At 40.9% G+C, this 18,389-nt stretch overlaps 1 protein-coding gene across 1 annotated transcript in view; it reads left to right on the top strand.

Annotated features, from left to right (window-relative positions):
• The first annotated feature begins 379 nt into the window (after window positions 1-379).
• The window catches only part of ddr2a (discoidin domain receptor tyrosine kinase 2a), a 31,574-nt gene continuing 13,564 nt past the window's right edge, over window positions 380-18,389 (top strand). Inside the window, exons 1-2 of the mRNA XM_079158206.1 lie at window positions 380-520; window positions 13,517-13,631. Coding sequence (XP_079014332.1) covers window positions 13,550-13,631 — 82 coding nt within the window. The 5' untranslated portion in view covers window positions 380-520; window positions 13,517-13,549. The remainder of the gene's footprint in view (window positions 521-13,516; window positions 13,632-18,389) is intronic.

The following is an 18,389-nucleotide window of genomic DNA, read 5'->3' as shown; positions in this document are numbered from 1 at the left end:
TACAGAATGACGCATTTACAACATCCTAAACTAATTTTAATGTTTGATTTATAGGAAACTGTAACTCAGTAATACTTTTTAAGTTCTCTAATTCTGTGATAAAATGATGAGCTGGGAGGACGGCAGCACAGCAGTCACTTTGAGTTATGGTTGTTTCAGCCTCTAGCTGTCAAGAGAAAGACTCCTTTCAGGAGGAAGAAAGCTTTCTGATTTGAGCGTTGGATTCGGCCTTAATTGAAACCTTATGTGTGGCATGTGGAATTCTGGGACTTTGGCACTCTCCCAAGAATCCACAGAATGTGGAGTTTTTTTCTCTGCTTCTGCCTCCCCCTCTCTCCCTCTCCCTCTCTCCTCTCCCTCTCTTTTTTTCCTATGAGCAGGGGTGTCTTACATCAGCCCAGAGAGCATCTGACGGACTGAGAGAGCGAGCGAGAGAGAGAGAAGGGCTCGAGTTGTAACTGGAATAATCTAAAAAAAACATCTCTGAACAAATGGTCTGAAAGGACAAGACATCTTCAAAGTAAGTCGTCCTTTTATCTCACACTTTTCTAACTAACTCTTTCCAGCTTTTACATCATCGTTTAGACCGTAAAGTTCGGGACTTTAAACTCTGACAACCTTCTCTCAAAGCCTACGAGAGAGCCTCGAAGTTCCCTCGGAGTATTTCGTACGGGGAGATTCAGCTGCGTGTTTAAACTCTGTGTACCTTTTGTGTTGAAGTCTAGCTGCTGTTTGCATGGCAGACTAGATGAGTGGACAGCAGAGCAGAGCGATGCCCGATTCAAACTGCTCTCTGCTCTGCTGCAGATCCAGCTGTTTCGAACTGAAGCCATTCTGGTTGGATGTGATTAAGGCCCATTCCTTTATTCAAACGCCGTTTCACTTCAAAATATAATCAGGGTTGAGGAAAAGAATACGAATGAAGAAAGTGTCTCCTTCTAAATCTCATCAAAACTGAACTGAAGCTTATTGCTGCAACCTTTCAAAGAAAAATCTTTTTATTGTCTGGATGCATGCAATTCAGCGCATTCCTTAATTAATTAAAATAACAGACAAGTTTAAGTATTTAAGTGAGTTTTTATTGCATCACACAAAACGACTCAAGCGCTTCTTTTTTACAAACGACAGACAAAGTGGAACTAACGTTAAAATGATGATTTGAATGCCTTGCAACAAGCTCCCACACATTTTTTGTTTGCTTTATTGTGGCGGGGTATTCGGGACTTATGTTTTGGAAAACTGACTCATTTATTGTTCACCGTGGTCAGCTGATGAAATGTCGAATACTCAAGTTACAGCCCTGAAAAAGAGTTCCCTCCCTGCATTGCATGTCCTGCTTTTGTGTCGTGGAGGTAGTGTGTGTGTGTGTGTGTGTGTGTGTGTGTGTTTCCTATAGTGTAGGTGTTACGTAGGTGGTGTGTAGGTGTCTTCCTGTGGTATGTGAGCGATGGATGTTCAACACAGAGGCCTCTTTTCTACCTCGGTGAAGTTATTTGGCTTCAACTCGACACCGAAGAGTTCAGAATACGTATGAGCTCAGAGCTCTGACATTTATCAGACTCAGGAGAGGCGGCGCCGATCAATGGAGTAATTGTTAAAGAGAGGTCAAGGTAATCCTGAGGTCAGGGGTGTGTGTGTGTGTGTGTGTGTGTGTGTGTGTGTGTGTGTGACATCACAGTAATTGGACAGGTTTTTCTCTGTCTGCTCTTTGTTTTTGTTTGTGTTGTTGTAATTGCTGATTAGTCAATTGACGGGAAATTAATACAATTTCACATTAATAGTTTGTCATTTAGCGCGCAAAAAAACAACCAAACACTTGTTTCCAGCCGCTCCAGTAAGATTATTTTCACAATTTTACATAATTGTAATCAAATACAAATGGGGTTTGTGATAGAGTATCCGGGCGTGTATTTTTTCTTTTTGGTTGCGTGCTCTCTGGGCTTTGATCTGTAAATAGGAAACCATCTTTAACAGGTTAAATAAGCTAAATAAGAGTCATTGCTTCTGACAGGGAAATACATGAAATGCCTGTGGTGGATAATGTACTCACAGTCAGTGTTGTCCAGACAGTTGGAAAACAGAGAGGGAGATAACGTTCGAGGGGGATCTGATCCCACGCCATCGCTCCATTATCTGGCTGTAACTTGATATTTGATGCACGCACACACACACACACACACATACACACACACACATACACACACATACAGAGTACAGAGGGACCACGTTAGGAGTGCGTTATCACTGCATCTCTCTGACATGTCATTTCAATTAGCGACCCTTCCCTTCCACAGTTTGGAGGCTGACTGACATCCTCACGTAAAGGCCTTAATCACACACACACACACACACACACACACACACACACACACACACCACAGCAAAGGCTGTAATTTCAGCCCCACATTCAAAACACAGCGCCCGGTGCTTTCGTAGCTCAGCTGTAACTCAACGCAGACGTTGTTTGATTGGAAGTGTTTTCGAAATCAATGCCTCTGGCAAGAGAAAACCAGCTGCACGCTCGCTAGCTGAGGTGCATGCTGTAATTTGGTATAAATAGCGGCGTTTCAGGGAACATCATCCCTTAAATACTGCGCTGTTGACTTTGTATCCCCGCACGTGCTTGAACTTCGACCCTGCCCAAACCAGCAGCCCACTCATCACCATCATTTTAGGGGGATTAGGTTACTCGCGTAGAGCCTCAAGCAGACTGCATTGGTCCCTCTTATGTCTGAGCTTGAAATACTTTTTTTTTGTTTTTGACTTGAGGTCTGCGTCCAAAATCAGAGGTGAGACGACGATTAAGCTCTAGCGACAAGAAATATGACAAAAATCACATTTACTCTGATATTTTTCCATTTTATTAAAGTTAGACGGACCACTAGAGGTGAACAAGGTAAATATATAACTCATAGATATCACCATGGAACTTCACCAGTTGATGAAAAACATTAAGACAATTCTTTTTTGTATTACAAGTTTTATGAAATGTTATCTTATTAAGTAAGGATTATTAAGGATTTAGGATATCTCTTTTTATCACTCCATAATTCAGAAAACACTGTGTCAACAGCATCCGTGTTTTTACAAATAAAATGTACTATAAATCAGGCTAATAATAATAATAATATATGAAGAAACCAATCCGTAAAAACCTTCAGAATATAGGAATGAAACTGGAATGTTTGGTGTATGTAAGTGCTACTGAAGTTAAACACCTGAATGTGTATTTTGGTTGTTTTCTTTGCACTAGTCTGACAGAAGAAGCTCCTTTAAAAGCCCGGTCTGCTCTGATTGGCTTGCGAGATAAATATGGCTCACCTTTGCAAAGGCAGTTCTCGAGCCCTGGGCGGTATTTTATAATGAGCCTGCATGTGACGTTGGAAGGAGATCCAAATGTGATTGGCTTGTTGAATCACATGTTTTCTGATCTAGACAGACCACAAAAAAAGAGTTTTTCATGATATGTCTCCTTTAATGTGAGGTTGCTGCTTTGATCCAGAGAAGGTCGTTTCGAATCACAGAAACCAAATAATTGTAGAGAAGCTGTAAGATGGATGCACGTACACATTAACACACAGGAGGTTAAAATCCTCCTCAGTGTTTGCACATGTGGCCTCTGTCATTCTGTCTTTCTCCTGTTTACAAGTGGCAGTCTCTTTTTGTTTTTCTGTTTGTCTCTCCCCCCCCTGTCCTCCATGATTACAGGCTGTTAGGGTTAAGATCTGAGACAATATTTCAACATCTAAAGGACCTCATGACGTGCTGCAGACTGCTGCTGTCACACAAATGACAGCCTGGGCAGTGAATGACATGCTGCTGCTGACGTATCAGGCTTAATATGAACAACATTGGCTTTTTCGAAAGATTTTTTTGGGGGAATTTTTGCCTTTATTTGACAGAGTAGAGACACAGACAGGAAATGGGGGCAGCGATGGGCGTATGAGATGCAACAAAGGACCCGAGGTTGGAATCAAACCCAGGATGTTGCTGAAATGTGGTTAGTGCACGCTCACATGCACTAAAAGGCAGATGCGAGGGAGAGCGACTTTATTCTCTGCTTCCCTGATTGCAAATAGTTATTTGCTGCTATATTAACGCTCTGAATATCCTATACAGAACTTTTAAGTACAATTTTGAGACACTTTCGCTACTTTCACCTCAACTATTGTACTTTTTCCTCCACTCCTCCACATTTATCTGTCAGCTGGGATTTAAAACACATCATAAACAATGCATTTTACAATGCTAAACCATTGCTTTCCATCCTTTTTGGCTCGTGACTAATAAAGAAAAGCAGTGACTGTCTGGGGTCCGTCCGGTTTATCTGTATATATGCATATGCATATGCTATATATATATATATATATATAGATATATGCTTTTCCCCTCTAAACTTCTCTGATAGCTTAGTTTCAATAACTATTAAAACTATACAATAGTCACAAAAAAGAAAAAAATATCCAAAATCTGAACACAAATTAGTGTAGCAGGACTGTTTCTCTTTCTTTCCTGCTTCATTAATCATCTCATGACCCCTCAGATTCATATTCTGACCTTTTAGAGGGGGCCTGACCCTTAGTTTATGAACCAATGGACAAAAATACTTCAGAGTATATAAAAGTAGTTCAAACTAGCTGCACCTCACCCACAGTAAAATACAACTTACACATACTTTAAACACATTTAGCTGATAATACATTGTAATGCAGAACAGAGCAGAAAACGATTCGATCTTGTCCTGAACACCGGTAAAGCTCCTTCACCTCGAAAAAGTGCTGAGCATATTGCAGGTATTTGTTCAGTCATAATATGCGTAGTTTGAGAATAGAGGTGTACTTTACTATTTACTCAAAACCTTGAGTACAAATTAATGCTTTTGATTCAAGCAGCGTCCAGGATGGACTTCTGCTTTAACGGGGAAATGGAAAAAAAAAAGAGCTTCTTGGCGTGGACTGGTGTTTTTCCAATCCGACAGTGTAGCTGTAAAGTTCAGGGTCTGGATATTCAATCAAAATGGATTTCCAGTCAAAGATTTCAGGCTACTCTTCTTACATAACAAACACGGCCCCTCGTCATTGCACGATATTCACAACCAACGGTTACGAGTCGATGCTGAAATACAGGTAGATCAAAAAAACAACCTCTCCTGCAGATTCTCACTTTCTTTCTCCGTTGTGGCCACTACGCATCAGCCTTTACGAGCACCTGCACACTGATGTGAACAGTTCATGTCCTCGTGCAATTATAGGGCCCCGAATGGCACCGTCAGTGAGGAGCTGCAGCAGGTGTGCTCCTGCCTCAGTTGTGAGTCCAACCTCAACAAAAGCAGCTGCGGCGTTAAAGACAAAACCTCAAACCTTTACCTCTGCTTCATTACACGATTCACCAGATGAATGTAAAGCGCTGCAGCCCAGAAGAGGTAGTTTCATGTTACTGTAAAACTATTGCTGACACAGCAGTCTTGTTTTTATCCACTCTATCATGGAGCTACACAATAAATGTGCCTTGTATATCATTACATGTGCACATGTGTTTCAAGATATTCTACAATTAAACATGTAGACCGGAACACTTCTCAGCAGGTGTCACATCTTACTTAGACAATAGAGGATTGTTTTTCTGTCCGCTTTTCTCTTGCAGCTATGATTGTTTAATTACATATATGTGTGTGTGTGTGCAGGCCTGCATGCCTGTGTGTGCGCCTCCCTCTCCGATTTTACTGCGGTGTGTTTACACGGCTCCACCTGGGACTGATTGAGAACCGTGATTCAGATTTCATGCATTCCCATAAAAATTAAATATCTGTGTTACGGCCTTCAGGGAGGAACAAGAGGATGTAATAGAAAGCACATGTGGATGGTTACTGTATGCAGCATACGGGCACACTGTATAGCAATCAGGCCCAGCACCAAAAGTGCACATAAACACACACACATCCTTATATATACTGTATGTGCAGTTTATAGCTGTGAAGCCAAGGCATGATGTCTGGCTTTATCCGTAGATCTGAACTGAGAGACATTTGTTGTTGATATAATTTACTTTGTGCAAATAAGAACCTGCCATGTCTTTAGCAGCTCGTACAGCCCGAATGTTTGCCATCATTTATCGGTTATTTAACTGGGGCAATATATTTCTTCCGTCATTTTTGGGCCCCACGTTTCACCATCTGCAACTCAACCGGGGATGTTGTGGTTATACGGCATGGGGCTTTACCACCAGGCCCCCCGGGACGCCCCTCACGCAATAAATTCATGGCACCAGATAGAGCTGAAACTAACTTTCATCTGTGGCCCCTGTTAAGAAATGTAAGCGATCATGTGGCATGCCTTTACCCAACGCATTTCCCCAAATGTTGGGAATTGTCAAGTAGTTATTGTAAGAGCCAAATATTGGGTTTGAATAACCAGAATGTAATTGTTAACCTCTGTGTGTTGCTGTGCTAATATCCTGGGCTCAGGAACATAAAGTCACTGTTGTCATCAGGTGAATGACCCCAGAAGGGCAAAGGCTTTGTGACGGTTTGTGTCGTCATGCGCTAAGACTCGTGTGTTTGGTTTTCAGCGGGAACTGGAAGTAGACGTTGTTCACGTTTGTGCACAGCAAAGACAATGAATGGATTTTTATTCTACAAACGAAGAAAAGAACTGTAGATTCTGCACTGAACGCAGCACACAGCCAATGGTAACGTATGGTAGGCTAACAACTAGCGCAGCGCGTCTACCAGGTCAATCCTAGATTAGACATCTCAGTAGCTCAAAGTAATAGACTGAGCTCCTAAAACAGTTATAATGGCTGATTGGTTTGACCTTGATTTTTAACCTTGAGTAATACCGTGTTAAATATTTTTGTGGATTTGTAACCAGAAGATTTATCAGGATTTATTATCCCTTAAATTTACAATGAGCGACATCCTTTAAGTCAAAATAAGAATACTTTACGGCGCAGCTCGCAGCTAACAGCGCTAACGGAGCTAACGGTGTTTACCTGAGTAGGAACCAGAGGGCGGGCGCTTCGCTTCTGCAACGACGCTGTTGGTTGTATGAGTGCAGTGCAGAGCGCTGAGCTAACCAGTGCGGTCATTCTCTGCTTAGGTAGACATTACTCCTTTTTCATCAACGCCAAAGAGACCTCTCAGACTCTTTGGGGTCTGGATGGTGAAGCCTTCAGTTGTTCCTGACCCTCCACTGGTTGCTCCCTCTTCTGCAGAGGCTCATGTAAAGCCCCAAGTGTTGACGCTGCTGTGTGTCTGTGTGTGTGTGTGTGTGTGATTGAGACAGAGGCTGGGAACAGAGCCAGGTAAACCTACCTGCGTGTTGACTTTACGGGCTTTCCCAGGCTGCTGGACCTGGTGGTAAACCAACGTTACTCTGTGCACTGAGCTCGACCCTCCAAGGAAAATCTGATTTATTTATACAAACAAAAAAGCCTGGGAAAACATAATATAAACTGCCAGAGGACGTTGCAGCAAGCTTTTACCCAATGCATGAGAGTGTTTCTGGGGTGATTTAGAAAGCGAAGAGTTGGATTTCTGCAGCCCATTCGCCAGGATATAATGTTGGTATTGTACATTTCTGCATGTTGAATGTTGACGTTTTTCCATCCGGTCAGAGCAAGTGATGTAGTATATCAAGCGACCGCTATTGAAAGTATTAATGACTGTAACCAGCAAGAAAATCAGGTTAAGTTGACAGGGTGGTAGATGGGTCAAACAAACACTGGAGTTTCACCCGGGAGACCGTTGTGACTGTGTGAAACCGAAACATAACATTTGTTATGCGTATGTTATACCTTGTTACATAAAGTTACCTGAGATAGTCTGCTATGGGCAGTTTTTATAACGTTAGTTATGTTGGGACGGTTGTTGCGCTACGTTGTTGCGCTACTACGTTGTTGCGCTACTACGTTGTTACGCTACGTTGTTACGCTACGTTGTTACGCTACGTTGTTACGCTACGTTGTTACGCTACGTTGTTACGCTACATTGTTACGCTACATTGTTACGCTACATTGTTACATTATTATTTGATCTTTTTTCTAACCTTATCCAAAAACTTTTTCCTGCCTAAACTTAACCAATTGTGCATTTCTGAAAGTTTGATGAAAACTATTATCGGTTCAAACATTAACATTCAACGTATTCGAAATTGTTGCCAAATTGTTTTCTGGTGACTTGGTTGTCTGTGTGTGAAGTTTTTCAAAAATGGTTATTTATGACCTTTCCTGTGAATAATGTTAGTTTAGAATCTCCAATGCATTACATTTGTCCTTCTGATTAGAACATGTAGGCTCAGAACAGTAGACTACAGGTATCTCTGTGTTTTTCTTGGTGAGCTCTGTGGGCTCGTGGGTTTCTGAGTCGAGGATCTGCCCTTCACCACTTCCTGAACTAGCCAAGAGGGAGCTGATATTTATGGGGCACACACTCTTTCTTTTTCCCCCCCAGAAGTAGAAATTGAAGTCAATAGTCTATTCAGTAACCTTCTGCTCCGAGTTGACACAATAAACTCTGCTTGCTGCCTATCAACACTTGGTGTTTATGATAACCTGAATTCAAACAAAGGTCCTTCTTTCTGTGATACTCAATGTCTGTCCAGTCTGAAGGGTGCTGTGATTGAGCACTTAAACATATCTGTGGATCTACATCTACAGACAGATATTAGTCTAAGTGAATAACTGGCACGGTAGATATTGTGTTTAATGTAAAATGACATGCCATAACTCCCACTGGTACGACAGTAATTTGCCACCACTTTCAGTATCATTTACCACATATGGTTTTGTTTTTACATGTGATCCTGTGGGAGAAAGTAATGGTTCTGTGAACGGCTGTCATGCTATAACTTTCTGTATGAAATGATTTGTATCTACAGGAAAGTAGGTCTAACTGTTATTATTAATATGCTCAAATAGATTTCAGCATTTTCTTCAGCCTCTAAAGTATCAACTTTAAATGTACAGTATATTAAGTTTGTATTAAGTTACTCCAAGGAACTTTTATACTTTTATTTACAACGTATAGTCTCGAGGTACAGCACAGAAAAGGTCGGACCTGATATGAAACTCAGCGTTACGTCCCCGTCCTTCACTAAACCAACAAACTGGTGAAGTCACAACGTTTTTATTCTTTCATTTTCTCATTCTTCTCTGCGTCTTCTCATCTTCGTGGATCTGCTCTCACAGACCGACGTGTAACACTTTGACTTGTGTTTCATGAGAAAATGCTCCCATGGACCTCTGAAATGTGTGAAACGTGCTTCTCTACTTTAAAGGACATTGTTTTGATTACTTTCAGCCCAGGTTTATTTTTTTGTTCCTTTTCTGAAAGCTTTCTGAAGTGTCAGTGGACCTGACTGGTTTATTTTGATAAATGTGACCCTGGAGTGAGCTGTGTTGAGGCGTAGACGTTCATGAAGGCTGGCGGTTTGAAAGATACGAGATCAGAGTCGGTTTACATTTATTTCACGTCAGGCTGAATTTAAAACAAGACTATGGAGCGATGTTTCTTTTCACATCTGACTTGGTGAATTAAGGGTTTATTTACACCAAAGATTGTTGGAACAGTAGAAAGATTAAACAAACTGTTGATGTTTTATTTTGTTTCTGTCGAGTTTGAATGTATATTACGATCATCAGCGAGGTAGAAATACTGTTGTCTGACTGAAGTCTGGTAGCTTTGAGGAGAGCATATTAATTGCATGTTAATAAATTAGAAGTGTGTTTTTTTTTAAGACGCTTTCGTGTCTAGTTTACTGTGTTAGCATGCTAACGTTTGCTTATAAACCTACTAAGAACCAAAGTGGTGGACAGAATGACGAACAAACATGGCCATCCCTAGAGCCACACTGCTAGTTTGGCTAAAAACAACATTTCTTATGTTATTTAGTTTATTATAATGATTGTCTGTACTTTCTTTCAGTGCTAACAACACTTCAACAATACTTTTTTGATGCAGAAAATCCCTCATTAGACACGTCAGACAAAAATACAACTGTTCCATTATCAGTGAACATATTCACATCATTCTCAGCATGTAACATTCGCAGCCTCGTCAAAATGCAGACGGACTCAGTTTACCTGCCGGCACCATGGTTACAGACTTTACCTCAGATCAGTGAAATCCAAACCACACTTTGCCTGTTAATGTCTGCTGGTCTGGTCTTGTTGAACACATTATTTAATCAGCTGTAAAATACCAGACATACTGCACATGGAAGGATTCATTTTTCCATCTCTGGTCCACAGTATGTGCTCCTGCATGCTTATTAAAAAGGGCTCAGAGGTCGAACCTACTTTATATCTAACTATGCTTTTGTCTGACATATACAGGTGGTGAAGTCTACTGTATGACCTCGATCGCCTGTCTTTTTCCTGCTTCGTCTCTCAGGAGTGATGAGAATAAATGAACCAATAAAGGGGTTTGTGCAGCTGGTCCTCGTTGCGGTTCTCTATCTCAAATCACCCCCCATCTCTCTTTTACAGTGTTACTGCAAAGTGTAGCTGTTGAAATAATAAGTGTATTTAGTATAGCACCTCTCATAGAAAACAATTCACAAAGTGCTTTACAAGAATAAAATATGAATACAAAAACCACACAAAATTACAAACACAAAGGCCAGTTTAATTTTGTGTATATTATTGGTATGCAGTTTTTTATGAAACGAGAGAACTTATGTGCAGAAAAACTCAAGTTTGATGAGCATAACAAACCATTGGATGATTTGACGACGCTTACAGTTTTCCCCTTAAACGCTTGAAATATGTCTTTGGAAGTGAAATGGAAAAAATCCCGAAGTTGATCGTTTTTTGAAACCGAGATATGGACATAAATACGTTTTTCCTGCTGTGTCCCTGTAAGACGAGAACGGAGAGAAGTTTCCACAACTGTGAACCTGTGCCTGTTACTCCGGCGCTGCTGACTGATCGGACTGATCGGACGTTAGTATAACAGAGGCCAGTGGTGGAATAACAGCTGTTCCCTTCATACAGGTATTGAAAACACAGCTGGATCCAGAGGAGGAGGCGGCAACACAACTGATACACAGGAAATCAATTTTCCAGATTTTAACAATCACTAAATCATGACCATGGCCCGGCCGTGCACGCTTTTAATGCATGTTAGTGCATGTGAGCATTACTAGATATATCCTGCACTTTGTTTTGGACTGAGAGGAAATTACCTTCATGAAAAGTCAAGATAATTCATCCTCTGGGAACCATGCATGTCTACGTTAGTTTAAAATAATCAATCCAATAGTTTTGGGATTTATTTCAAAGACTCAGAGACTGACCCACATCCCCAGTTCATGGCATGTTTTAAATACAGTGAGCAGTAATGCAAAGTGTATGTGATTTGCAGTAAACGGGCTGAAACAGGCAAACACACCATTATGGTCCTTTGAGAGTCTCCAAACGTAGAACCAAAGGTCAGTCCTCCTCCCTGATACAGCACAAGCAGCCTTTACATAAATGTTCTCCAGCTCATGGTAAACACATTTTTTTTTACTTCCATATGCACACAAGCCATCAGGTGTTTGTGTTTCATTAGCAAAGGAAAAGCCAAGAGGAGTTAAGCTTAGTAAAGAGGCGTCTCAGTGGGAAGTGGCTGTAATCTGAAGCTGCAGGAAATGGGAGTGAGAAAAGCAATAAGATTATGCGTTAAGGCACAAAGAAAGAGGCAAGTCAGACCTTAATCAGTGTCACGAAACTCAGTGGGTGGACCGTCAACGCTGCTCACACCAGATTAGTTTGAGGTCGACTTGACTACAGGATTACTTCAAAGGTCCACTTGAGCATTTGGCTCTGAATTCAAGAGACTCAATTTGGATACGCAGCATTTATCTTTCGGAAAGAAACCCCCATAGATTTTGTTTTTAATATTTCCAAATGCACATGTCCAATCATTGTATCCAGGCAATATAGAAAACAGAGGAAATTGCTCTTCAATAACCGGTATCTTTACAAAATCAAGCCTGCTGGTCAATGAGCTCAAAATCAACAGGTCTGGGTTTGTTTCCCATGGGCAGCACATGTGAACCTGTACTTTATATATGTCAGAGGTTAACTGAAGCAGACACAGTTACTGCTGGTGGAGACCCCCTGTTGGACACAAGCAACAAGGGGGAAGCATAAAGATGATATTTTAGGAATAATACTGTACAGTGTCTGACATGAGATTGAACAGCGTGTGAATGAAGGCCTGTACTGTATTCCAGTCTTGTCCCGTTGACCAGACCGCCGAGCAGCGTGCTGCTGATCCTTCTGTTATTTCAACGAGGAAACGTCAGGAAAATGTTGTTTTTGGCCGCCGACGAAGACCAGGAAATGTCTGATACACACAGATACACACACTGATATGTCTCTCTGGGAAAATTCCCACAGTGCTCTGGTAGTTTTGTTTTGTGTCGTGTGTATTTGGGTTTTGATAACCCTGCTTTGTCGATGTCTTTTAGGATTTACATTGGAGTTGTAGCACAAAGCATGTCACCTGCACTACAATAAAATCCCATAGCATTTGGAAAACTTAAACTAAACTTAGAGGTTCTCTCTATGATATTCAAAGTATATATATATATCACTTGATTTCTAGATTTTTCTCTGTACTTACATCAAATTGTTTCATTTGCTCCACATTACTGTTACATAAGACAACATGGTGCGAACAATAAAACTAACCTCAGTTATACAACACAGACTTTGAGCTGCAGTAAAAGTAACCCTGCTGGTTTCTCCAAGTAGTTAACTGTGTCATGGATCAGATCGCTACACTAAGCTGTTTAAGTGAAGCAAACTACTGGATACGTTTGCTACAATGTGTGTGAGAACTGAACACATCCTTGTCCCATTGTCAACATTTAATAAGAATAGTTGTATGTGAAGTCACTAAGGCGGTATGCATTTCCTTGTTTATCTGGGCTTCTTTTTTTTAAACTCTACATCACAAATAAAATGTGGACGGAAACGGGTTTAAACTGGCGGCTTTGCTCGGCTGTTGGACTCGGTGGTCAGTTGGAGGCGGCTTGTTGGCGCTGCGTCTGTGCAGCTGAAGTCATGTCTGTGACTCAGTGCCTCAACGTCTCTTTCTCTCCTTCCTCCATCATTTCTTCGTGCATCATTTCTTCCTACAATTAGTGTGTATTTTTGAAATTATAAAGTTAGAAAAGAAATCATTTTAATTGCATATGAACTGAAGCTATTCTCTCTTGTTTGGTTGATATAGAAATATCACTACTGTTAGAATGTAATAGGCCTTCTCTCATAGAGTGATAAAGCACCAAATAAATGGAAATTTCAGTTTGGTGGCAATTATTGTGTCTTTTATTGAGTGAAATAAAAAAACATGCTTCCAATTAAACTCTTATTTTCCCCTTGTATATGCAAGCAAATGCTTGGTTCCCATGAATACAGAGGAGTAAATATAAAATAAAATGTTTTCCTCGTGCTAACATACTGAGCTATTTTAGCCTTGTGGTCAAACGTTTGCGTGACCCGCTGTGTCCATCTTGTCTTTCAGATTGGAAGTCTGTCTCCGTGCAAGTGTTTTGGGATGAAGCACCTGTGGGACGTTCACTTCCTGCTGCTCATCCTCCTCTACCTGTTAGGAGCCGTCACGTCACAGGTCAACCCAGGTCAGTGCTGCAGCAAACCGCATCTCTCATTCTTCTTGTGTTTGTGATTTTTCGGTCTGCAGTGAGATCATATTCAAGGGTTTGTGAACGCTGTAAAAATAGTTTGTTGGCAACCCAGTCGCCAGAAACAATGTTGGCACTGTACATTTCACTTAACCGTTGAAAGTCGACATTTCTGATCCAAAAATATGTTCCATATCAGCCTTGTATCATACTCGCATAAATGCAGAGTGGTTAACGTTGTGAAACAATTAGAAACAATTTGCTAAATAGATAAAAAACTATATTGAGCCCACACCAGGGACATTCAATCGTTACAGCAGCTCAATAGTCAATGAAGCAAAATAGAAAAGTGATTGAATGATAATTAAAAACAGATTGGGATGAAAAAAAAGAAGACAAAATACACAAATAAAATATCAAGCAATAATAAGCAACATATGTCCATTATATAGTATTTACACCTTTCACTTTCTGCACAGGATAATTGTGTGCTAGTAGCATTGTACTAGAGAAAAAATACATATAAATACATATAGAAATGAATATAATTGCAAAGGATACAGAAATTGCATAGCATATGCTGTCGCATTGTAAGTGTTCATGACTGACAACAGCAGTGATTATTCGGGGTGGAGCAGCGTAGTATCGCAATATTTTGCATGGCAACATTGTATCGATTCACAAAGTATCGATCTATTATTTTATAAACTGTTAATATTGCAAATACAAATTAAATCTTTTGGCAACTATAGCTTTTTCAGTCCATTAGAGTTTTTTCTTGTGCGGTCACAGGTGAAGTCAGCGGGATTGGCAGGAAGTTGGACAAACAAAGATGGACTGTGATGTCATGTCTGCTTGACTGACAGACCCATTTTGCTGCAATAAAAATGATTGAAGTGAGATGAACCGAGAGAAAATGTTTATCTTATTAGAATAAACAGATGTTGACAAACTGCATTATTTGCAGTTAAAAAAAGAAAAGTAATAAATTGCTATTTATGTTATCGCAATGCTCAGCATCTTGCAAAATGTTTTAAATGGCCTTTCGGTGTGAATCAGGCCTAAAGAGCCTTCAGTCTCACGCAGGAGACGAGACGTGTTGTCCGTGTTTAACGTCAGCTTGGCTAACAGCCTCCTCTCACCGCCCTCCTCTGGAATCAAGAGGGCAACCTGAGACTGATTCAGAGAGCCCTCTTAACCACTTTATTGAGTCTCTTTCTGTGCCTCTCTGTCCTTCCACCTCTCCCACGGTTTGTGTTCAAATAGTAACAGCAACAATGTAACTAGCATCAATAAATAACAACCGCCCTTAGTGGACTTAACTTAACTTTTGGTTTCATGCGGGACACAAACAGCGGCCTCCCGAGTTAAAGTCCTCACATATTATACCACTTGCTGCGCCACTCGCTGTACTACGTCACTTGCTCCGACCGAATGCAAAGACGTCGACTTTGAACGCATCCATGGTTTTTGCAGAAACTTACAATGCCAACATGTTTTCCTGGTGACTGGGCTGTTGTCGGGTTTGGTTCTCCAGTCCAGACTGATGGATAAGTGCTGCTCTGTGGAGCCGTGTGGTCCCCGTCGCTCTCTGGTTTGTCCTCTTTGATCCCAGCATGCACGCCTTTCTCCAGCTCTCCCTCGCACTGTGCGGGTCTTTTCTTTTTTTTTTTAAGTGTCAATGAAAAAGGTCCAATAATTCCTTTAACAAGGAAATAGAGTAGCAACACTTGGTGGGCAGAGACCGACTCAAATAGGAACCAAAGAGAGGTTTTTGGTTATTATTGAAATTGTAGAAATTCAACAGATATTTGCCAGTAAAAACCCTGATCTGGCTCGTGTTTATGACTTCAGTCTCAAGGCTTCTGTCATCACGCTGAGTTTTCTTTATTGCTGAAGGGATAATGAATGTCATGTGTGCGCAGATCAAACCAGTAATTAATGATGGTTTTGTCAGAGAGGTTCAACCCAGACTCTACAGGTCACACTGACCAAACTCTGCCAAGCAATGTTTGAAAAAGAAAGAAATAACAGCGGGGGGGAAAAAACTCCCCCATCACTTCCACATCCTCCCGCCTCACTCACTCACTTCCACTTTCAAAATAAAACTATTGAGATTATATTCTGCACTGTTATGAAACTGTAAATCCAATTTCTTTTCTTAGCGTGTATGAAAATAAAAACAAACATGAGGTCACGATGACAGGACTGGGCTCTTTCTCAGTCAATAGTACTGAATAAAAAGTACAAACCTCACATTTCTTTAAAGCAAGAGCTAAACAAACAAAAACGTATGATTAACAGCAGTTGCTTTCCAGAGCGTACCTTCAAATCATTCTCATATTCACAGAGCGAGCTGCAAAGACATTCTTTTATTTGGCGTAAACACACTCAAAACCTGGCGGTCCCTGTTTGTCATTCATTCATCCTTTGTGCCAAAGCAAACAGAATTAAAAGAGAGAGAGAGAGAGAGAGAGAGAGAGAGAGAGAGAGAGAGAGAGAGAGAGAGAGAGAGAGAGAGAGAACTCAGAGTTTTTTGAGGAGTTTTGAAAAAGCGAGGAAAGAAAGTAAAGAGGGTGAGCGAGATAGAGATCACAGAGAGCGTTTATAGAAGGAGTTCCAAGTTTGCATGCTGTGGTTACTTTCATGCATATGTTTCCTTACACACATATATATATGTATTTATATTAATAGCTTCATTTCTGGCCAATGTAACCAGATGTGAATGTATGCTTACAACATTTTCTAACAGAATCTTAGATCTCGTAGCATTCAGCACCAAAACTTATATGAGGCATCTTCTCAACCACACTTAATTGAGATTTTGAGTGTTTGACCCTTGTGGGAGTGACTTTCTTTGCTCACTGTGTTTTTGTGAGTGTGAGTGTGTGTGTGTGTGTGTGTGTGTGTGTGTGTGTGTGTGTGTGTGTGTGTGTGTGTGTGTGTGTGTGTGTGTGTGTGTGTGTGTGTGTGTATGTGTATCTGCTCGCATGCATATACCCGCATGCACACGCACACTGTGGATCCAGCTATCCCACTGGAGTCTGTGGCTAATGCATACCAGACATTCTGACAGCAGGAAAGTCCATTGAAATAGGCTCTGTCTTTCTCCCTAGCTCTTGTGTGTGTGTGTGTGTGTGTTTGCCAGTATTTGACCACTCATAAGTCATCAAAAGGACTGTTTGTGCATCTGATCGTGGTCAAAGTTCAATAAGTTCACCATTCAAGACAAAGTTTTGTATCTATAATCTGATCGAAGGGATTTCTTCACTCAGAAACCACCAGCGATTATTAAAATGAATAATAAAAAAAAATCACCTCCAGTGTCACTAAAACAGCTCAAATCGCAACCTGCTCTAATATATGGAGGCAGGATACATCCACCTATAATTCTGTCTCATGCTTTAGTTCTGCTGCTTTGAGAAGAGAGTCATTTTTCCACGGTCTGGAAATATTCATGGCTGAATTTAGTGGAGCTGAGATGTTGAGAGGTGCCAACTTTCCCCTGTTTAAAATTCCCAAGCAATGGAGTTATACCATCCCTGTCTTTCCCATTTCTCTCGTGAGTGGGCGAGCTTTATTTCACTGTGGAGGGGGGGGGGGGGGGGGGGGGGGGACATGAGCAGAGCAGCCAGATATCAAGCAGTACTGTTATTGTGACGTTAACCTTGAATGAACGAACGAGTGAATGAATTCACAGATATCAGAACATTTTCTTTGAATCCCACATTCACCTTTAAAGTGAGACTGTGTAGCTTTTTAAAGAAGAAATAATAAAGTATTTAAATACTATTAAATACTATGCTATGACACTGTGACAAGAGTGTGTGGATGAAGCATTAACTTGTTACATTTTACTCTTTTTAGTTGGTGCGGCAAATCCTCAGTGATCCTCAGTTTGCCCGCTACAGCCGTTGCAATGGCAATGGTGCACATAAAAATGGCCGCCGCTATGAACATCCAGCTACGTTGATTTGAATAGGAATGTCCCTTCTACTCCTATTTTATTTCTAAGAGTAACACCAGTACCTCACCAGGAGACATGTTTGTTGTGTTTGAACAAACTAACTGTTGACTGTCTCTAAGCAGTAAAAAGTTCATATTATGGCCACTTGGAGGAAGCAGAACAAGGTGTGCACACATTGTTGACATATTATTACTTTTTAATGTTGTTGTGGTGAATGTGATGGCTTTCCCACGTTAAAAACAGCGACCCCTTTCATATTGCGTGTAGTCTTTTGATCTATTGTTAATATAAAAATATCGATTAGTGCAGCTTTAATTAAAGCAGCTGCCTCAAGAGGATCTCAGATGTAATCTGGTAATTTCTACTTGTGGCACACAATGTAAATGTAATGAAGCGGACAGTAAATATATAAGCAACACAACCAAAACTGCCCTTTGACGGACAGATGTTATGCAGCAGATGTGAGCATCAACTTGCATGAATACACAGCGTGTATGCATGAGTGTGTGTGTGCGTGTGTGTGTGTAGGTGTGTGTGTATTTGGAGCCAGCGGTTGGACAGCAAACACTACAGAACAAACCTGCCTTTCAGCAGTCAGGGTGCGGTTAAAAATCAAGAGGTGAGAGAGAAGGTTTTGGTCCATTGCTCCTTCATCTCTCTCTCTGTCTCTCGCCATTCCTCCAACCACACAAGGCTGGTATTTTTCCACCTTTTTTTTTCTGGGGTGATATTTTTAGATACTGTGGCCAAATGTTGAGCTAGAAGGTTGGTGGTGTGTGTGTGTGAGT

Source organism: Pholis gunnellus (genome assembly GCF_910591455.1).
Source record: "Pholis gunnellus genome assembly, chromosome: 4".
NCBI lineage: Eukaryota > Metazoa > Chordata > Actinopteri > Perciformes > Pholidae > Pholis > Pholis gunnellus.
The sequence above is the reverse complement of the archived record's forward strand: the minus strand, read 5'-3'. Positions and strand labels throughout refer to the sequence as shown.